The sequence below is a fragment of the Petromyzon marinus genome, chromosome 50 (genome assembly GCF_048934315.1).
Source record: "Petromyzon marinus isolate PM22_M1 ecotype Great Lakes invasive population chromosome 50, UKy_Petmar_22M1.pri1.0, whole genome shotgun sequence".
NCBI lineage: Eukaryota > Metazoa > Chordata > Hyperoartia > Petromyzontiformes > Petromyzontidae > Petromyzon > Petromyzon marinus.
The window spans coordinates 7991547-8012063 of record NC_133716.1 but is presented as its reverse complement, the minus strand read 5'-3'; the positions used below and the strand labels follow the sequence as shown (position 1 = coordinate 8012063).

Genomic DNA, 20517 nt, shown 5'->3' with positions numbered 1-20517 from the left:
GCATCTCGAGGTTCTATGGTCCATTGTTTGTTGTTGGTAGCTGCAGATACACACAGGAGAGGGTTTTTTTTCAAGTTCCACTTGTACACATCTTCCGATGTTTGTGCAGATTCAGTTAAGCAGTGCCCATTGTTTAAGTGAAAGATGGAAGCCGGGCAGTGTGGTGGTAGTGCGGTTGCTGAGGAGGTGTTTTTTTGGGCACGTTGCTAGAATCCCTTCAAGCAACATCGGACACCAGTGACAAGCCGGTGGTGGAGTTGAAGACAGGCAGGTGAAGGCATGGCCACATTAAGTTTAATGTGGGCCCTGAGTTGTTAACTTTTGAGGGTGCTTGGTTATTTCAGGTATAGTTTTTCAAGTGATATACGAATCGTAATTTTTAGTGTAATTAAAAATGAACAAAATTATTTTAATTTTTGCACATAACTGGTAAGTAACAAATAGTGATGCTATGGCTTCAATTACCAGGTGACCTATGGGATTTATCTTTGTGCAACAGTACTGCGATTCATCCATTAGAAAGCAGTCGAATGCCTCCACATTAAGCTGGCCCTGGCTGCAGGTCACTGTATTAACAACAAATGCATTCATCAGTCTACTGCTGGATGAAGCCGTCCCCACATAATACAACAGAAATGGTCGAATTGGTGTACAATTTTGATACCGACTAAACACATGAAGCCAATAGTGTGAGCCAAATTGTGCATTATTACATAAATAATCATGTCCTGCCTCTTTGTGAACCTACTGCTGGATGAAGGTCTGTGAGTTGTTTGACCATACTTGTCCATGCTGGTCAGTGCGGGTTGGTGAAGGTGGCACCCAGGTCTGGTTTAGATATCACTCACCACTCATTTCGTCCATGGCTGGGTATTGAAATCAGGTCACCGGCTGCGCTACAAACCACTGCACCACCGCTCCTCAATGAAATTGTACACGGAGGAATACTTTTGGAAACATGGGCAGGAGGCATGTTTGCTTGAAGATGGGAAATGGAATCTAAATATACATTGCAATAACTGAGGTCTAATGGATAGGGTTCTTGCCTGCCAATGCAAGAGATCTCATTAGCAGCACATGCCGGTGGGGAAATTTTACTCCCTGTATATACTTACATTTCAACAAATATTGCATTGCAATATAAGATGGGGTTTTCTTTTAAATGAGTTAACAAAACCAGTATTGTTCTTAATTAGGTGCACGTTACAGCAGACGTATTATTGTGATATTTACAACAATGTGATTGTGTTACCACCATGAGCAGCCAACCTGATACCCGCTGCTGCGTGGTATCCATGAGATTAAAACAAAGACACAATGGCTCAGAAACGTCACAGTTTACCATGAAAATACAGGTACAATCCACTGCTGCATGAGGATCCCCCAACGCGTTGTGCAGGTTGTCATAGGGGGATACTTTACCACACGAATCAGTGCGGAATGGTGAAGGCAGGGAGTATTGATGCACGAACAAAATAGGGTATAACAATCGATGTTGCTGCACTCTCATTACAGTGTGCCATGTACAAAGTTAGGATATATATACTGGTCATACATGGGAAGTGTAGGCCAGGTGAAACAGGTGAGTCTTTAGCCCTGCAAGAGCTGATAGCACCATTTTTATGCATGGTGGTTTGCCCATCAAAACACTATCTCGGCTTAAAACACCTGCTTAGCTTTAGGGATCGGACGAGATTGCAATGCATTCGGGATGATTTTGTCAAAGGGGACATGACCTCAAAGTCGCCAGTTGAATATAACTTTGCAAGCAGCAGGAAAACATCAACGCTTCAGTAAAAACGCGTTAGAAATAATTTACGATTCAACACTTGCTGCTGACGTTTGAAATGCTCATGTGTGATGATACTCGCAATATATACCGATTCATTTTCACTCCGAAACCCAAGCCCCATGTTGCCAGCTACAAGCAATCACAGGAATCTGTGTGCCCCTCAGGGTGCCATCGTGTCGTGTCAAAACGCCTTCTCCGATTATCTTCATGGCGTCCACAATGTGCCATTACCCCCATGTGACGGGCAACATATAATCACATGTTGCCCGTCATGTAATAAGCGGTGATGAAATATTAAATTACAGGCGACATTACGAGCGGAATATAATTGGAAAATGTAAAAAGGTAAATATTGGTGAAAGGTGCAGCCGTGCAAAAGCTTCGCTCACGCTACTGCTGGCAGAAGGGCCTCCGCTAGAGGGAGCTCTAGAGGGTTATTTGGCCTACTCTTCCACACTGGCCATTAATTTTGGAAGAGGTAGGGGTATCCACACTTCACCCGACCACAGGCCCCCACTTGCCGATCGTATCACCGTGGTGTACCTATTTTTACTGCTGGGCGGGCAGAGGTGGGGGAGCGTGGACGATTGATTTGGTGAACTCTGATTTTCCAGTCCAGTGTGATGACTATTTCTCGACAGCAGCATCACCATGATAATATTTAAACACAAATCATGATGGGTCACTATACATTCACAGCATCAGACCATCGCAGTATTCACTTGAAGCGGTGACTCGTCCAGAGCGTTGCGTTGAGTTATTATTAATCTCATTAGAATTGTAAAATCCTAAATCGCCCTCTGTGTGACTACCATTCTGTTGCCTGTGTAACATTTACGACAAACACGCTTAAACCAGACAGAGCCTTGGGTAGCCATCAGGGCAACAGGAGATTGAAGGGGCACCCCTTAAATCGGTGACTTTTAGCGATTTGGTGGGAACTCCACATTTTTATTGTAGGACCAAATTAACATCACGAAAACCACTGCTAATAACCTCAGACAGATGGTGAGCTGTCGAACCCTTGTCCAGTTTTTGAGCTCGCAACGTTCAGATTGTGAGTTGAGCAGTCGTGCCATGTGGTAATGATGATGATCATTAGCACTGCTCGATGAAGGCCTCCCCACATAATTGCCACTCATCATATTCTCGCGATGCCACAATCCATTCCGCTCCTGCATACAAGTTAAACTCATCGCTCCATCTCCGCGGGGGTCATCTTGGGCAAGCTCCCTCATGTGACTGCCATATCATCACCAATCTCCACTATTAGCCATCCACCCTTCAAGCAATGTCTCCTGCCCAAGCCCACTTATTTTGCATTTGTTCTGTTATCCACGTGTTCCAATTGCTTGTCAGTCCCTTCCCACATACCAAGCAGATATGAGACCAGAGTAACAGCGAACATCTCGGTGAAAACCTAACACTGAAGTCTCTGTTTTCCATTACAGGTTTGCAGCCAAGCTTATTTCTGGGGTACTGGACTTTAAGCAAATGCTGGACACGTAAGTCACATCCTATTACAAATCTCAGAGAGAGAGATGATCTCTCTGCTATGCAGAAGCGCCTTTTCCCCAAAATGTCACCTATTTTATATATTTCTTTCCTTTCAGGGTCCAGGGTGTTATTGACAAATGTGTGACCTTTTTTTGGTAAATATTTGTGCCTGTGCACCACTGCCAACGCAGCACCAAAAAATAGATGTGTATTATGATTATCACTTGTTTGTGTGAAATGCATATTAAAGACCCGTTCTTGAGCTACAGTCTCTGTCTTCCGATTGCGGCCATGAAAAGCTGTTATTGTAGATTGCCGGATGCTCTTATGGCTGGGTTTGGATTAATTGAGACATCGCTTCTTTGTCATCACCTTCGGAAATAAAATGGCCAAAACGTCATCTGGTATGCTGTGGCTTTAGAGAGACGGCCATTGATTATTTTTGGTAATGGAATATGACAGCACGGTACCACAAAGCCTGTACTACTTTATTAGCTTGCAGGACCTGTTCTGCAAACGGTTGCTTTCTAAGTGTTACATTTCCATGCAGTATATATCTGGCGTGTCCTTTATTTACCCATAAACGACATTGGCTGTCACAGTGTTAGGTGCAAGTGTCATGTGCAAGTCATGGCACGATTTGCTTATTGTGTAGGTATTGTTTGTAAACAGCGTCAAGAAAACCAGTTTGAAACAAGCTGTCAGATGCATTACTCTGACAATACGAATGCACAGTATGTGGTGTTCATTTGTGTTTGCTCAATGTATACAGCTGGGATTTCATATTTCAAAGAGACTGACCCATGTACGTAAAAAATATAGTATCCTTTTGATTTATATCCTGCCATATGCATTTAGTGTAATTATTTTCTTTAAGCCTTTGTCTGTCTACTGTTATTTTTATTGGCATTCTGTGTATTTGCTGTGGTTTACAATAACTATGAAATTATAATTGTTGTACTGTAACTGAAACTATTAAGCTTATCCTTATTTGACTCATGTCTCCGTTGAAAATGATATTTGAATACTTCGTTGGATCTTATGTTATTTAGGTTTCTTTTGGTACAGCTAAAATGGCTATAAAGGATGTATAATAGTATTGCACGTTATTATAATGTTATATGCATTTGTATTGCGGTACATTCTTTGTATAATTTGCAACAAATACTTCTGTGTTGGGCTCTCTGTATGAGTTTATTGACTACTGCGTTGACTTTATTGATATTGTTTTGAGCTCGTATCAGTTGAAACCAATGCCCAAATACAATCCAGAGCGACCCCTACTGACGTGGAGAGAGTATTTCAGCTGCTCAGCCCTGGCCATATATTTGAAACGAACGGGCATCTGCAAACATTTAATCATTTGAGTTATTTAAATTTTTACGCTTTATAACGAAAGTGTGAAGATGTTCAAAATGTAATCAAGTTTTAGTGTAAGGTGATCTTACTCTTAGGGATGTTTTGTTTTGCAAACCAACCATATTAATCAAACAACAGAAAAAGGACAGGCTGTAAATCTACAAAACACATTTGGTCTTGATAGCTACCCTTTGGCTTCCATATCGGTATTAAATACTTCTAAGGCCAATGGCAGGTTGGAAAGTGTTACAGAATCCATGCAAATGCATGATTTTGCTTGTTCCATATTTGTTTGTGGGTAAGGCCACGGAGTAATTTTTCCGTCAATTTTTTTTTGTCATTAACCCTCCACTCCCCGACAAGATTGCCACGTTTGCAAACACATTGTTCACACGTGCCAGTGTATCGATCAAAGTCTCTATCTAATTAAGTTTTTTAAGACTTTTCACGACCGAATTCAACGCCTACACATGATGTTTCGCTCAAACTGCTTTGAGCACCACGAGTTGGTTCACCTGGAAATAATTGAACGATTTTGATCCCCTTGTTTTTGTATTCATTTCCCGCCCCCCCCCCTCCCCTGACATCTGACGGCAGGAATAATCTGCCGCACGGCCACTTCCACGGCAAGCCGCTGTGCATGAACCAATACTACCAGATCTTCTCCTCGTGCCGTATCCCTGGCCCCCGGCGCGACACCATCGTCAACTACTCTCGGCAGAACAATCCGCCCACCCACATCACGGTCGCCCACAACTACACCGTAAGGAATGCCGCACGACTCCGCACGCTCTATGCTCGCGCTCGACAGCTGCGTTGCACGATCGCTTCGGTCCCCTGAGAACGCCTCTCGACTGCGGTAACGCGGGGAGCGCCGCGGAGGCGAGATGTTAACTACCTCGCCTGGTATGCAGGAGGTCGTGAGTTCGATCCCGACCCTGACGCCTGTCTCTCGCCCCTGTGGTCGCGTGGATTTTTCTCCGCGTCCTCCGGTTTTTCCCTCTACATTTAGACTCAGCATGCGTTAAGAGTATTTGGCTGCTAGAAATTTCCGCATGATCAGCCGCTTCGTTGAGCTATCATCTGTGGCCAGGTCGCTTCTGAAAAAGAGCTATGTAGCTCAGTGGGCCTTACCTGGTAACATAAAAAAATTGTTATATCGGTAATATTTTATAATAATACAAATCCTTGGTCACATCATGACCCTGTGGGATGCACAAAGCAAACAAACAGCTGCGTTGAGTTATCGGAACAGTTGCAGATGTATTTGTTTTAGGACATTGAAGTTATTGTGATTGAAAATAAATAAACAACGTGGCTGTGGAGGCCTGAGAACTCTATAAATAATAAATTGTGATTATCTGCAGAAGTGTGAACACTACTTCAGGAATGACAGCCTCAATATAAACAAATCAAAGTCGGGCAGCTAAACCCACAGATACAAATTCACATTGTATCATCACTACACTGCTCTCCTGGACATCCGTGAAACTACTGGACATGTGTTAAAAAGTGCTTCATAGATAGCTCATTGGATTTCTCCAGGATAAATGAAGACTGATTCTGAAATGTTCTGGTTCGTGTTGTATATATTCGGTCTTGGAAAATTATTGATAATAATACAATTACACCTTCCTAATTAGCATAATGCATACTTGGCATAATTACATGAATTAGCATAACTTCGGGAAATTACACATTGTTCAATTGTCATTAAATTTGTATTATTTTTTTTATTAATTTTCCAAGACCGAATATATACAACATGCGTTCCTAATATCCACACATTTTCACAAATTATATACGAATCTGAGCAGAGAATGTTTGTTACGCACTCCTATTTGTGCCTTTTTTGTGCGTGCTTGAGATACTTTTTATATAGTAACACAACCCTGCTGTGACTTCCGTGCTTTGTTTAACAAATTTGACGTCAATTATCGGCAGCAACCTCGAGCCGACAAAGTGAGAAATGCACGTTAAATACAGCACAGCATAGTCGACTCTCAAGCATCCGGGGTAATGGGGAGGAAGGGGTGCTCAGACAAAAAAACCAAAACACAGGTGAAGCAAAACGGACATAAAACTAAGCGAACAAGTGCAGGTTTCCCGAGCTTCCATGCGCTAGTAGATGCGTTGCGCAAAGCGAAAGAGCACGAGATAGCTGCCTGCTGAGTAGCGCATACACCACAAACAGTACACAATGTTGTCCCACGTCCGGCCGCATAGCCGCACGTAAGTGAATTTAAACCGTATAGCAAAGCTAATTTTGGGTTGAAATCGGTGAGCCGCATATACGCCAAATCGCACAAAGCGAACCTGGATTAAGCTAGGGAAGCCTGTAACATGTATTCCTTCTCGATTTAAAGCTTTCGTGACTGCAGGGATCCATCTTCTTGGTTCTTTCGGTAAAGTCACGTAGAAGGGAAATAATAAAATAATGAAAATTAAACATAATAAAATAAAATTCTCACGACGTTTCGGCCACAACACAAGTAGCCTTCCTCAGGTGAAGAAACAGAACTGTCGGAAAGACAGCGCTCCAATGAACACTGCTAAGCTTGGCAGCAGTGTTCATTGGCAGTAAAGATGTGGAATGTGTGCCTGCTCCGCTTTTATTTTAAAATAACCACCTTGCTTAATGACGCGTTTGTGATCGTGTGGGCACCGTCATTGACCCTCGCTCATTGAAGGTTAGCCCATAACCCGGACAGTCTGCTCATGGATAGTCACGGCTTAACTCTACTCATCCCAAAGTTTTTTTTATTTTGAGATTCAAGACTGTTCAATAATTATCTTTTGTCCACGCTGTTTTTTTTCTTTCTGTTGTTGATGTCATAGTTCTTTAAGCTGGACGTTTACCACCCGAACGGAGAAATTCTCACACCTGGCGAGATCTACCAGCAGCTGGAAAAGATCTGGAACTCCTCCATCAAGACCACCAAGGAGCCGATTGGCATCTTGACAGCCGAACAACGGCACCGCTGGGGACTGGGCCTCAACATCTTGCTCAAGGGTGGGGAACCCACAAGCGGCAGCCTATAAGCACCCGTTTTGTGGAGAGTACTTGGTAATCCAAGCGGGGGTCAGGCTGAACCCTACCTTAGCATTCTGAGATCTGAAGAAACTACATGAGCAGAAAATCACCCCTCCTTGCCATGGCGTATATGTCCATCCACATTAATTATAAACGTATTGTTTTACAAATCCCATGAGCCAAATCGACTGTCTTCTGGGACTGTGTTATTTCAGTGTTGTTAATGGGATGTGTAACGAAAATAAAAAGTTATGCTTACATTTTTTTACATCGAGGGACAAATATAAGAAGGAGGTGTATTGTCTTCGCATGTATCTTGTTACTTGTATTCTCCACAACGATGGCTCATTATTATTTTGGCATGTGAAGAGATCGCCCATGTTCCAGGAGATTTTTGTCATGGGCATGTCCACTGTACAAGTAGAGGCACAGCCCTGCAATTGCTTGTTCATGTCACTAATGACAGAGGGGGCTTTGGAGAGCCTCCCTAGAGGGTAATTTTGTCGGAGCACCCACACTTTACCCCACTACCACACGCGACCTTCCGATCGACTATATCTGGTGTGTACCCATTTATGCTGCCGGGTAGACAAAGGTGGTGGTTTCTAATGCCGCACGGGGAAATAGGCATTTATCAGGTGACCAGTGTGCTAACCATTGTTCTACGGCAGCATACATCTATCCGTGTGTTTGTGCAACACGTGAGCGGCTGTGTAACAGCTGTGACGTTTCACCCGCAGACAAGCTGAACAAGGAGTCCTCGCGGGTCATCCAGAAGAGCATCTTCGCCGTCTGCCTGGACGGGCCCATGCGGTGCGAGTCCAACGAGTTGAGCATGAGCCAGATGGCCGCTCAGATCCTGCACGGCGGCGGCAGCAAGGCCAACACGGGCAACCGCTGGTTTGACAAGACGCTGCAGGTGAGGCGAGGGGGCCAGGTGGCTTGAAGGTCGCCAGTTGACTGCCTTCGCAAAAACACAAATCCTTCACCTTCACTTTGGTTAAAATAATAATCTCATCTTATGTAGATGCATATATCACTTCATTAAGATGATGACAGTGGTTGATATAAAGAGTGGGGTTTTTTAAAAGTGCGAGTTTATATATCGTTAAAGTTCGGAGCACAGGTGGGAATGGTTAAGGAGGGGTTGGAGGTAGGCGTATTAGGGGTTTCCGTAGTGATAGGGGTTGAGTTAGTGATTGGGGTTGGGGCAGTGATTAGGGTTGGGGTAGTGATAGGGTTTGGGGTAGTGATAGGAGTTGGGGTAGTGATAGGGGTTGAAGTAGGTGTTGGTATAGTGATTGGGGTAGTGATAGGGCTCGGGGCAGTGATAGCAGTTGGGGTAGTAATAGGGGGTTAGAGTAGTGATGGGGGTCGTGAGAGGGGTAGGGGTAGTGATAGTGGTAGAGGTTGTGATTGGTTTTTCTGTAGTGATAGGCATAGGCCTGGTTGTAGCTGGGGGGCAGGGAATAGCAGCAGTAGGATGGGCTAGAGGACGAGAGATGGCGGTTTTTAAGGGAGGAACGGAAGCTGGTTCATGAGGATGATTGTTTTATGTTCAGTGGGAGTTTATTCCAGTGAATTAACAATAATAATAGGCAGTGTTCCGGGCAATGGGACCCTCTGTATAGCACATAAATTACATTTTGGGAGCTTATTCAGCTTCTTTAAATTTTTAGGAAGCTCCCAGCACGTGGAGAGAAACGTTGGACATAATGCCGAGTGAGGGAATTTTGTTAATCATGCCTGGGCACCACTGTCAATGCACCGTCAGCAAAAGAATGTGTCGACCCCTTGATTGGAAACCTGGTGTTTGATTGTCATTGTTTAACTGCGCACGACAGTTCATCATCGGCGAGGATGGGACGTGTGGCCTGGTGTACGAGAGAGCGCTCGCTGAAGGAGTGCCGATCATGCGGATAGCCGACCACGCGATGGATTACTGGTAACAGCTCGGTCTTTAACACAACATCTGCAAGCACGGTGAACATTCCTTATCACAGCTGTCATCACTTCGATCGGTTTATATCCCTATAAGATCATCGTCTTCATCATTATCAACGTCGTCGTTTTTGTACTTGTCATTTAGATTGAATATTTATCTGCATAGTCATCGCTGTTATTAACCCCTGTAATCAACATCATTGTCTTTGTGCTAATCATTGAAATTGTATACTTATTGGCACTTCCATTGCCAAAATCACCACCTGTCATAGTCATTATCATCCTGGAAATTGAACACTTCACCCTGGTGTCACGGCATGGGGGAGGCCTTCATCCATCGGTAGGTTAACAAAAGGCTGAAAATGGTAAAATAGCAAGTAAGCTTTTTTATATACATATATATCCTTTTCACAAGAATTCATGATAATATTCAAAATTTTCCTTTGGACTGCCAAAGTTACTGATGCATATCAGATGACAGGTCCTGGCTTGAGCTTCATGGCGCACGTTTGACTTGTTTCTCGTTCCAGCAACAAGAAGGAGTTTGTCAAGTGCATGTCTAAAAAGCATCTCCCCATACCCACCAAACTTTACTTCAACATCAACGAAGAGGTGAAGCGCATGATCGAGTCTGCCAAGTTCCACCATGACATGTGAGTGCACGGAGATATTATTTCTGGCGTGTTATAAATGCACTGAAGCTCATGGTAGAACCCTAACCAGCGTCACTGAAAATCTGCTTCTGATACCGAGGTCTCGAACTGTTACAGCCTCACGTCCGTATACACTACTATAAACTACACTATACACTACTACACACTACACTACTATACACTACACCACCATACACTACACTACTATACACTACACTATACACTACTTGTCTGCAAAATCTGCCGCGTTATTATTTTGTATTTTTTGAGGAGGGGTCGACCATACTTCACCACGCCGGCTTGCGTGGGTTTGGCAAAGGGAACACATTCTGTTCTCACCTTTCGCCAAGTGCCTTGCCTGCCTGCTGTTGGGTTGCCCTGTCCCAGTATCGCTACTCGGGTCTACAAGGCCTTTAAAAGTCTCTTAAACCTGGGCAAAAAAGTGAATCTTTGAAGAGGTGGATCATTCTAGGTTCTAAAAAGAAGTACTTTAATGCTTAGAGCAATAATTTTGTAGCGTTGTGCCTTGCTTTGGTTTTCATGACATTCGTTCGTTTAGGCATCACGATAAAACATTGCATTTTTTACAAAGAGAATATGAATCCCTGCAGTCACGAAAGCTTTAAATCAAAAGAGAAAATTGTTAAACTACTTTGTATGTATTCACCATTGTGCTGTACAGCTCTGCGATGTGTTTGCGGGTTGTACCGTGTGTTGTTTGGCACGATGTCTGACGATTCACTGCACGTGCTGGGAGCTTCTTAAGGAACTGAAGAAGCCGAAGAAGCTCTGAGCACATGGAGTGAATCGTCAAAGATTGTGGCAAACAACACGCGGTGCATCCCGAAGATACATCGGAAAGTGAAATCTTTAGGCTTGCATGAGATGGCGACACAAAGTTTGTGTACGAATCTCCACGACTAGTGTCTAATTTTTTCGAACGCAACCGTAGTTAATAATCTCACGACCCACAATTATGAAGTTTACTAATAAATGACTACGTTAAGTTTAAATGCTATTGCTCGGCCTTTTAACTAGAAATGGAATGACTCCTCTCCCTTTCCTTTCCTTCACAGCCAAGTCGGAGACCTCGACATTCAGTGCTTTGTCTACAAAAAGTTTGGCAACGCATTTCCCAAGTTCCACCGCCTCAGCCCTGACGGCTTTATCCAGATGGCCATACAGCTTGCCTACTTCAGGTGCTGACCTCAAGATAACACATGTGCGTAGATGGATATAGGCTGGCACGAGCGCGGTGGCGACGCCACCGCCACTTCGTGGCTATTGGCGGCTCTTGCTATTGTTCGTGCGGTTAGTGCGCTGTGCTGTGATCCTGATGACCTCGGCTCTATTTTCAGCGAACTAACACCGTCGAAGCGCGATATCTGAACCAGTCGCTGGCTCTCCCCCCGGACGCCTCAGCCTCAAACAAATCCCCCGCCTCATCCAACAGGCTGCACAGGGAGCTGAGCGTGGCTACAGAGAGCGCCACCACGCGCATGTTCCACCTGGGGCGCACCGAAGAGATCCGCTGCACCTCCATGGAGTCGCTGCGCTTTGTGGAGACTTTCGATGATGCCAACGTGTCGGTACGGGCACCAGCTGCCAATCTGCCATTCAACAGTTGCCTTCCGTTTAGCTCGCAGCCCGTCAGAGATACACGGCCTGCTGAGAGAGGTTTATTTCTCAGCAGCGTCGGTTTAATACAAGCAAATTCTGTCCCTGATTCAACATTTAGTGTCTCATTAGCAGTCAGGCTTGCTGAACCCAATGCAGATATGGGTAGTATAGCCCACTTGCTATTTTGTTAGTTATATTCTCCAAACCCGATGCAAATGATTAATTTGTATGCTCTATCTAGTGTCATCCTTATAACTCATGGTCAATGTGTGATGTACTGTATATAGCTTCATTTGTAAGGTGTCTTGGCTTAGTTATTTTTTTAGAAAGGCATATTAATGCGATTGATCATATTTGTTGATATTTTTTTTTTACTCTTGTAAATATGAAGCGAACATTTTCCTTTTCTGAATAGAACGAAGAAAAGATGCAGACGATGAAAGTGGCTGTAGAGGCGCACAAGGAATACACGCAGTGGGTGAGTGCCATTCGGTGAGGGGTAAAGGTGCAGCCCTTGCGATTCCTTTGCTCGCACCACTTGGTGGAAGCGCCTCCACGAGAGGGAGCTCCATTTGTCACACTTTCAATCTGACCAGACTTCATGGAAGAGATGGAAGTTCCCGAACACTTCACCCCACCACGTGCGACCTGCCGATTGACTTCACTGTGGCGGCGCACACCCATTCATGCCGCTGGGTGGACAGAGGCAGCGGCGGCGGCGGCGACGGCGGCGATGATGATTTAAGAAACCAGTTGCGTCATTTCAACTGCCGCTGCAGCCGCCGGCCAGGAGAACAAACCAGGCCGGCGACTTGCGGGTTTCGCAAGTCCCCAGTGCGCTGACCGTTCACACCACGGCGACATGAAGTGGCTACGGCTGCAGAAAATGTTTAAATAGATTGGGCTTGGCAGCGTTATAAACGGACTTTTTGATGAGCTATGAGTTTAAACTTGGCCACACTGTGCCACACAACAATGATTGCCACACTTGTGCACTTGCCACAGTTGTTTTTAGGCACTTTTGAATGCAAAGTATGGGCGTAAAAATACAATTGCATGACTAATTATGGCGTGTCATGTTTGGCCAGCATACCCTTTCGAGAGGCCGAAATACCCTTTAGAGTGTTCCCCCAAGTGGAGGCCCTTCTGTCAGCAGTGGTGTGAGCAAGAACTTTAACTGAAAGCTATAAAATTCAATTATTTTTCCAGGTAAGGCCCACTGAGCTATATAGCTCTTTTTTCAAGAAGCGACCTGGCCACAAATGATAGCGCAACGAAGTGGCTTATCGCGTGGAAATTTATAGCAGCCAAATACTCTAAACGCGTGTTTACAAATGGGGAGAGAAAAACCAGAGGACCCGGAGAAAAACCCCCGTCACTTCGTGGAGAACATGCAAACTCCAAATATACAGGCATCAGGGTCGGGATCGAATCTACGACCTAGTAGAGCTGCACCTTTACCTTTCATGCTGCCGTTGTGTCTATGACCAACTTATCTTCAATGTGCCTGATCTTATTAGATCTTTGACCTTGGAAGGTGTGCAAGGTTGAGCCTGGATTTTGCTTGGGTGGGCAATTCTCATGCATAAACAGATGTTATAGGCTGCTGCTTCTTCATTGTGGGCAGCAGAGGGAGTACAGTAAAGTATTTGGTTATACTGTACCACATCCCTCTGAATATGCAGTGACCAGCGTATTGAAGTATGGGTAAATAATGGCCACATTCTGCACAGAATGGGAAGGTCCCCTTATCCGGCAGTGGATTGACAAAGGGCCGTACATGTATATATGAATGTAAATACATTTTATGTTAAAATAGTATGATATTAAAACACAATGTACTACATATAAAAAAAGATAATTACGGAATGCACATGAACATGTTTCTGTATAATATAAGACAGATCTTAACAGTTGTCAATGCCAAAGATGTTCACCATCAATCTTAATAAGTAAACGCATTTTAGCTTATGTTTTAAAGGCATTCAAGGAGTTGGATTGTTGGAAAAGGAGAAGCATTAATGTTTCTCATCTCATGTAAAGACATACCCATTGGGCATGGAGATACTGAACAATTCCTGAACAGTGTCCTCTCATAGACGTATGGGTGAGTAGTAGAGAACAGAGAGCTCTGTGCAATATAGGCATAAATTATAAAGATAGTCATGAGTCAATTTTGTTTTGGCATTCTTATAGTTGGAAAGGTTAGGTGCATGTTCAAATAATGTCTGTGTTTTGGTTCAGTCAGGGACATAACTAGGTGGAGTGAAGGGAGGGAACCAAGCTGTAGATGAGCGGCAAGGGGATTCCAGAAACGGAGTGATGTTGATATGTGGTTTTTACCTAACTATGTATTTTTCAAGTAATTTTCAAACTTTGTTACATTTGATCGTTTTGCCAGCACACATGGCTCAGTCTTTGTTGAGTAACATCACGGGATCTTCAGCTCACCTCTGTGAAGTGGAAGGCGCGTGCTAGCCACACCACAGCGAGACTTCTGCAAACAAATTGCGCCATCGATGCTTGGCCATGTCACTTTGAGCAAGTCCGTTGGGCTTTGTGGTTTTCAGAGTGCGAAACGCAGGGATTTGTTTTGTTCTCTACCAGGCCGTCAATGGGCAGGCCATCGACAGGCACCTGCTTGGCCTGAAGTTGCAGGCGATTGAGGATCAGTACAACATCCCAGAGCTGTTTATGGACACGTCCTATGCCATTGCCAGCCACCTCAAGCTATCCACGAGCCAGGCAAGCCACACATCACGATGCATCAGTTGTTCCTGACTTCATAAAAGTGTACGAGTTGCAATTGATTGAAGGGCATTACTGAACGATGAAGGGTATTGTGTTTTTTTTACGAAGGTCATATGGAGGAGTCATGGATTTTGATGTGGGTTTTGCACAAGCATCGCACAAAGCAAACAGGTTTTCAACTGGAACAAATTAATATGCATATTTAAACATCATAAGAGAAAAAAGGTAAAAAAAATATGATAGAAAAGAAACCGGAGGCATTAATAAAAAAACACACAGGTTATGAACAAAGATTCTAAATACGCCTAAAATGAAATTCGAAATAAATAAAGAAATTTTTACAAAATGTACTGTGCTATGAATCCGGCGAACAGAGTTTAATTCCTTTCTATGGCAAACGTCAGTGATGAGTGATATCTGAACCTGTCCAAGCCACCCCCACCACCCCCGCCAACTCTTCAACCCACATAGACCGGTTTGGAGAAGTATGCTCAAACAACCGCACGCTGCGTGCGCCGAGTTCTACATCCAGGGAGCGGATTGACAACGGGCAGTCGAGTGGAGTTAATTGTCACGCGGCACAACGTACGTAACCTCCCGTTTCTTTACCCGCCCGTTGCACCGTTTGCATCGTCGCCACCCGTTGGCTCGGCAGGTCCCTGGCAGCATGGACGCGGTGATGTGCTATGGTCCCGTGGTGCCCGACGGCTACGGCGTGTGCTACAACCCGCAGCACGACCGCCTAAACTTCTCCGTCACGGCGCTCAACAGCTGCTCGCAGACGCACGCCGACCTGATGGCCGCCGAGATCGAGAAGGCTCTCACGGACATGCACGAGCTGCTGAGCTCGCGCTCCGGGGACTCGCCCTGGGAGCAGGCCCAGTGGTGAAGGCACGCGGAGGGCACAGCGGGGCACAGCGGAGCAGAAGGCCTTCGAAAGTAAACTAACTAAACTATTTTTAAATTTTGATTTAAAGCTTTCGTGACTGCAGGGATTCATATTCTTGGTTCTTTCGGTAAAGTCACGTAGAAGGGACTTTACCGAAAGAACCAAGAATATAAACTATTTTTAGTTTAACACGTAGGCTTACTGGGTAAGGCTCACTGAGCTATATAGCTCTTTTTCAGAAGGGGCCTGTGGCCACAGATAATAGTCCAACAAAGTGGCTTATCACGTGGAAATTTATAGCAGCCAAATACCCTTAACGCATATTGATGCTAAACTGGGAAGGGAAAAACCAGAGGGCCCGGAGAAATCCACATGACCACGGGGAGAACATGTAAATTCCAAATATACAGGCGTCCAGGTTGGGATAAAACCCGCAACCTCCTGTATACCAGGTGAGATAGTTAACATCTCGTCACTGTGACGCCCATAAACCAAAGGTAAAAATGGCACGCGAGGTGGCTGGGTGGCTCAGAGTGGCGACGTGTCAGCGCGCCTAACTGCTGCTGCTGGGAATCCAGTTTCCACTGTGGGATTCACCCACATGTGATTAAAACAAGTATCTCAAGTAGGGTTACCACCCGTCCAATCCGGGTTTTCCCAGGAAGGTACCTCTCTTTTGATGTAGCCGTCCTGGGAAATCTGTTAAGTGTCTCTGAGACGTTCGGTTTTGTCTATTGCGATAATACACCACTCAAACAACGTATTTATACGTGGTTATCCATGTATTCTGGTATCGTGAAATATTATGTTTTTCATGATATAGCCTGGTTGTTAATTTTGTGGCAAACCCTACTTGCAAACCAGGGCTCTCCAATTTTATACAATATCCGTACAATTGAGGCATTTGCATTTAAATCCGATCATGGCATTTGGCAATCCTCACTAATGTATTAAATTATAATATATTATTATTATTATTAGAAATGTCTTAGCCTTCTAGGTAGTTGGTTTTAAAATATCAATCGTAATTAATCTAAGGCAGGATGTCGATGCTACTCAACCTGTGTGCCAACCTTTGTCCTTCAGTGTTATCTACGCAGGGGAGTGGGAGTGTTGCGGTTAGCGCACTATGCCACAAACTTGCGAAACCCGAGTTCGATTCCTGCTCACGGCCAACACCAGTGACGTTTATTTGAATCGGTCCTGGGCCTCCCCTAGGTCGACTCAGCCCCAAATAATTACCCGGTGTCATGTGTAAACATCGCCACTGGGGAGACAAAAGCGGCTGGGCGTGGTGCTGGCCACCCACCCCCTCGTGTGCTGTGCCGGCCCTCATAGGTGCTCGCTAACAGCACTTGCCCCGACAGTCTGTTAAGGCTACACGGGGGACCTTTGTCTGCGCTGAAACTGTGAAAGTAAAATTAATAAACATAAGGAACCGTTCCCCGAAGTCATGGTGCTACAAAGTTTGGGCCTTGCTAAATTTTGAATTGGCAAACCAAACGCCCTGCGGATTGAGTTATAACTAAAAAAGTTTGGAAAACATGACACCCAAGTGCAGTGAATGGTTATGTTTTTATGAATTTAAATTGACAAATTTAGAGAAATGCAGGTGTTTTCAGGGGCCTTAGTGTGACATTAAATGCAAATGAGGCTTATTTTGGCTATAAGGTTGCCATTTCAAACCATCTCACTGATCCCTCACACGTAATATTCCTACTGAGGACCGACGCATTATTTTGGAATGAACGTCAGATTAGGCTCCTCTGTGTGCACTGCTGTTTAGTGATCCTTCAAAGCTGAATCGCATAGCACAATGATTTTAATGCAAGATGTCCACATAGCAGATAGTGTGGTATAGCTAGCACCATGAATGGGAATATGTTAACAACGCCCAGGAGATGTCTAGTTTGACTTAAATATCACATTACGCCAGACCAAGTTGCAAGTGTCTCCTTGCGCAGATGGTCGCTGGGGTGGCAGAAGTCAGTGGTGGCACTAGGCATTAGCAAACCAAGCAAATGCTTATGAGCCCAAGTAGCTCAAGGGGCCCCAGGTTCTTGAATAGTATAGAGCTGCATCAACTATCAGCTGAAATTCAGATGCGAATAAGCAAGCTATTTAACGTACACAAAGAAGCATTGCAATTGTCCGAATCTTATCACTGCATCTACATTTGTCAACATATCTCTTATCTCACAACAACTCCACAAACTCCCTCCCTGAAGCTCTTTCGTGGCGAGAAGATGTTGAACTTGGTATTTAGATCCTCAACATATTGCCATATGCAAGAGGAGGATTTATCAAGTATAAATATCTGTTCTGTCATCTCGCTAGGACATGACACATTGAAACTGAGCCCCCCCCTCCAAAAAATGTACTTCTATTTAAGCCTCCCAATGGGGTAGCACCACCACCACTGGCATTAGTTGTCCATTGGCAGCACTGAGCGAATAGTTGGAAAGCTATTGAATTCCAACAGAGTGGTACTCATATTATTGACCTTGTTAGAGAGATGATGGGTTGAGCCAACACCCAACCTGGAATTTAACTCCTGATTGTGAGTGAAGAGCTCTACAGCAGTGCCACCATCATCGTGAAACAATCAGTGTGCACAAACATCCTGTCATCTCTTACTGTGGTAATTTTATTTTAACTCAGGAATGTTTTATTGTTAAGTAGATGTTTATTTTAAATAGTTTTAATGCATTAGTGTGTTCACTGCAAAAGTTCCGTTTTAACTTTTCATGTGGCATTTTGTTAAATGTGTATTTCATTTAATATATGCTCAGTTTGAATCTACCATGATACCTTTATTTAACTTTAAAATGTGTTGTTTGTCGTTATGGAGTATTTAAAAGTTTTATTGTACCGCATATATAATGTATTTATGCGAAGCTTGTTTTAGCATTTCCTTCAACGTGTTGGGCATTTTAAAACTTGTAGTTGCACTGTTAGCACCAGACTTCTGTGTGTTTTGCTTCATCTATGACTGCCACTTATTAAGATATATTTTACGACTGCATAGGTTTTCGCGATTGTGCTCTCCGATGTATGTTCGGGTCGCACCGCATATTATTCAGCATGATGTCCGACGTTTCACGAGACGTGCTGAGGAGCTTCTTCAGCATGGGGAGCAAAATGTCAGACATACCGAAAAGAACGCAATACAAGCTGAAACACATCGGAGAATCTGACACATTTTACATTGCAATGTGGCATTTCATTTGTGTGCAAAAAAGGAAAATTGTACTTAACTTTCAACTTATCCAACAGGGTGCCAGTTTAATGTATGTAAAAGCTTCATTGTCATCACTATCATCTTAATCGCAAAGCTTTATAGACTCTTTTTGGCACGTTTCGCTTGAATGGCTTTGAAGTGAATGTGAAGCAATCTGCACCAACAACCTCTGTAATACGTAAAGTGAAGTGTGAGTGATTTGTTCCAAATCTATCTGCTGCTCCACCAGGTAGTGTATTTGCTCCCACGCAAAACCAGCAGCTTCCGTGTACTGTGTGCACCTCTGCATGCTTGTAGTTCTCAACTGCAGCCACATTTAACAAATGAAACGTAAACAACAAAGGGGGCAACAGCGCTCGTAACAACAGCTGGCATATTAGTCCATGAGCCCAGAGCAAATACATCACTCGTTGGTACCCACCGATTATGGGGTGGCTTTCGTGGTTTAAATTTCTTGATGCGGCCAATAACAGCGAATTATGTGATATCCATTTGTAATGAGTGGGTTGCCGGGTAGTTGGCTCGTATTATCCACGTTAATAAATTGGCATGGTTAAAGTTTAGCTTCCCTCGGTGGCGGTACCAATTTCAGCTCATGCCCATGGACTATATTTCAGAATTCAACTCTAGTGGTAGTGTGTGTGATTAGATTGTGTTCGTGGTAGGTGATATTGTTGAGAGAACATTTAGACAAGGTGGCACCTAAATGTTGACAATATAGATTGTCTTGCTTTATGGCGGGAACTAAATATTATATTGACAGTTGAGCACTTATGGATTATGTAAGGCCTTTTGATTAAAATGTAGAGTACTTTTGATGAATGTTCACTTTACACTTAATATAATATATTTAATATAATGCACATGGCCAGAGTGGCATAAATAAGATATTTCAGGGCTGCATCTCCATCTATATACTCACACATATTACACGGATAGTTGACATGGTTTCCATGGATCAGAGAAGTAATATGCAATGGATGTGTACAGGAGTGTGTTTTTGATATGACAAAATCCATTTGAGTTGGACAAAATTATTGAAGACATCTTAAGAACCCTATTATTTCATTTCTTGGTATGAAACAAATATAGATACTTCCTTAAATTAAATGAAAAGCTAAAGCATATAAATGTATTTTAAGAGTTAAGTATTAATATGTACTGTATGTGTTGCAAACGTAAACCAAATATGTCTAATATATTGTAACATGGCTGAATTATATGTGTACGTGTGTATCTATGGTGTTTGCATTGTTCATGAATGGTATTTAATAAATGAAACAGAAATATAGGATGAGGAAAATGCACCTGCATTTTGGTTTAAAGATTAAAGCATTTCCTGGCAACGTAACAAGACCTATTCTTTGTTACCCTTTTGAAATGTCTCATTACAAACCTATTATCAGTCACTATTGGCCACTGCGAATTACCATTTGCCGATTGCCTCCTTAATGTTAGCATTGCCGCAAGTGAAGCTTCACTCGCGGCCGAGCCATTTCCGAGCTTATTCTTTCGAGAGAACTGACAGATTTGGTCTGACATGCCTCGGTGTGCACACGCGAGAAGCAAGGCTTCTCAAATTAATTGCCTAAAATTTAAATCATGCCAAAAATGATTTTGAAGACCGAACAATGTTTAGATTTAACGTTTGCGTAAACAGGTTGATAACTGTGCGCCTAATGATTTAATGACGTTATGCTCTTACGGTGAAATAAATGTTTAAATGTGTTTCATCTA

General features: G+C 43.6%; 1 protein-coding gene across 1 annotated transcript in view; it reads left to right on the top strand.

Annotated features, from left to right (window-relative positions):
- Positions 1–20517, top strand: part of LOC116953273 (carnitine O-acetyltransferase-like) — a 37638-nt gene extending 17121 nt beyond the window's left edge. Inside the window, exons 5-15 of the mRNA XM_032973329.2 lie at positions 3244–3297; positions 5246–5411; positions 7487–7661; positions 8423–8601; positions 9527–9627; positions 10157–10279; positions 11356–11478; positions 11733–11868; positions 12315–12377; positions 14507–14644; positions 15306–20517. Coding sequence (XP_032829220.2) covers positions 3244–3297; positions 5246–5411; positions 7487–7661; positions 8423–8601; positions 9527–9627; positions 10157–10279; positions 11356–11478; positions 11733–11868; positions 12315–12377; positions 14507–14644; positions 15306–15539 — 1492 coding nt within the window. The 3' untranslated portion in view covers positions 15540–20517. The remainder of the gene's footprint in view (positions 1–3243; positions 3298–5245; positions 5412–7486; positions 7662–8422; positions 8602–9526; positions 9628–10156; positions 10280–11355; positions 11479–11732; positions 11869–12314; positions 12378–14506; positions 14645–15305) is intronic.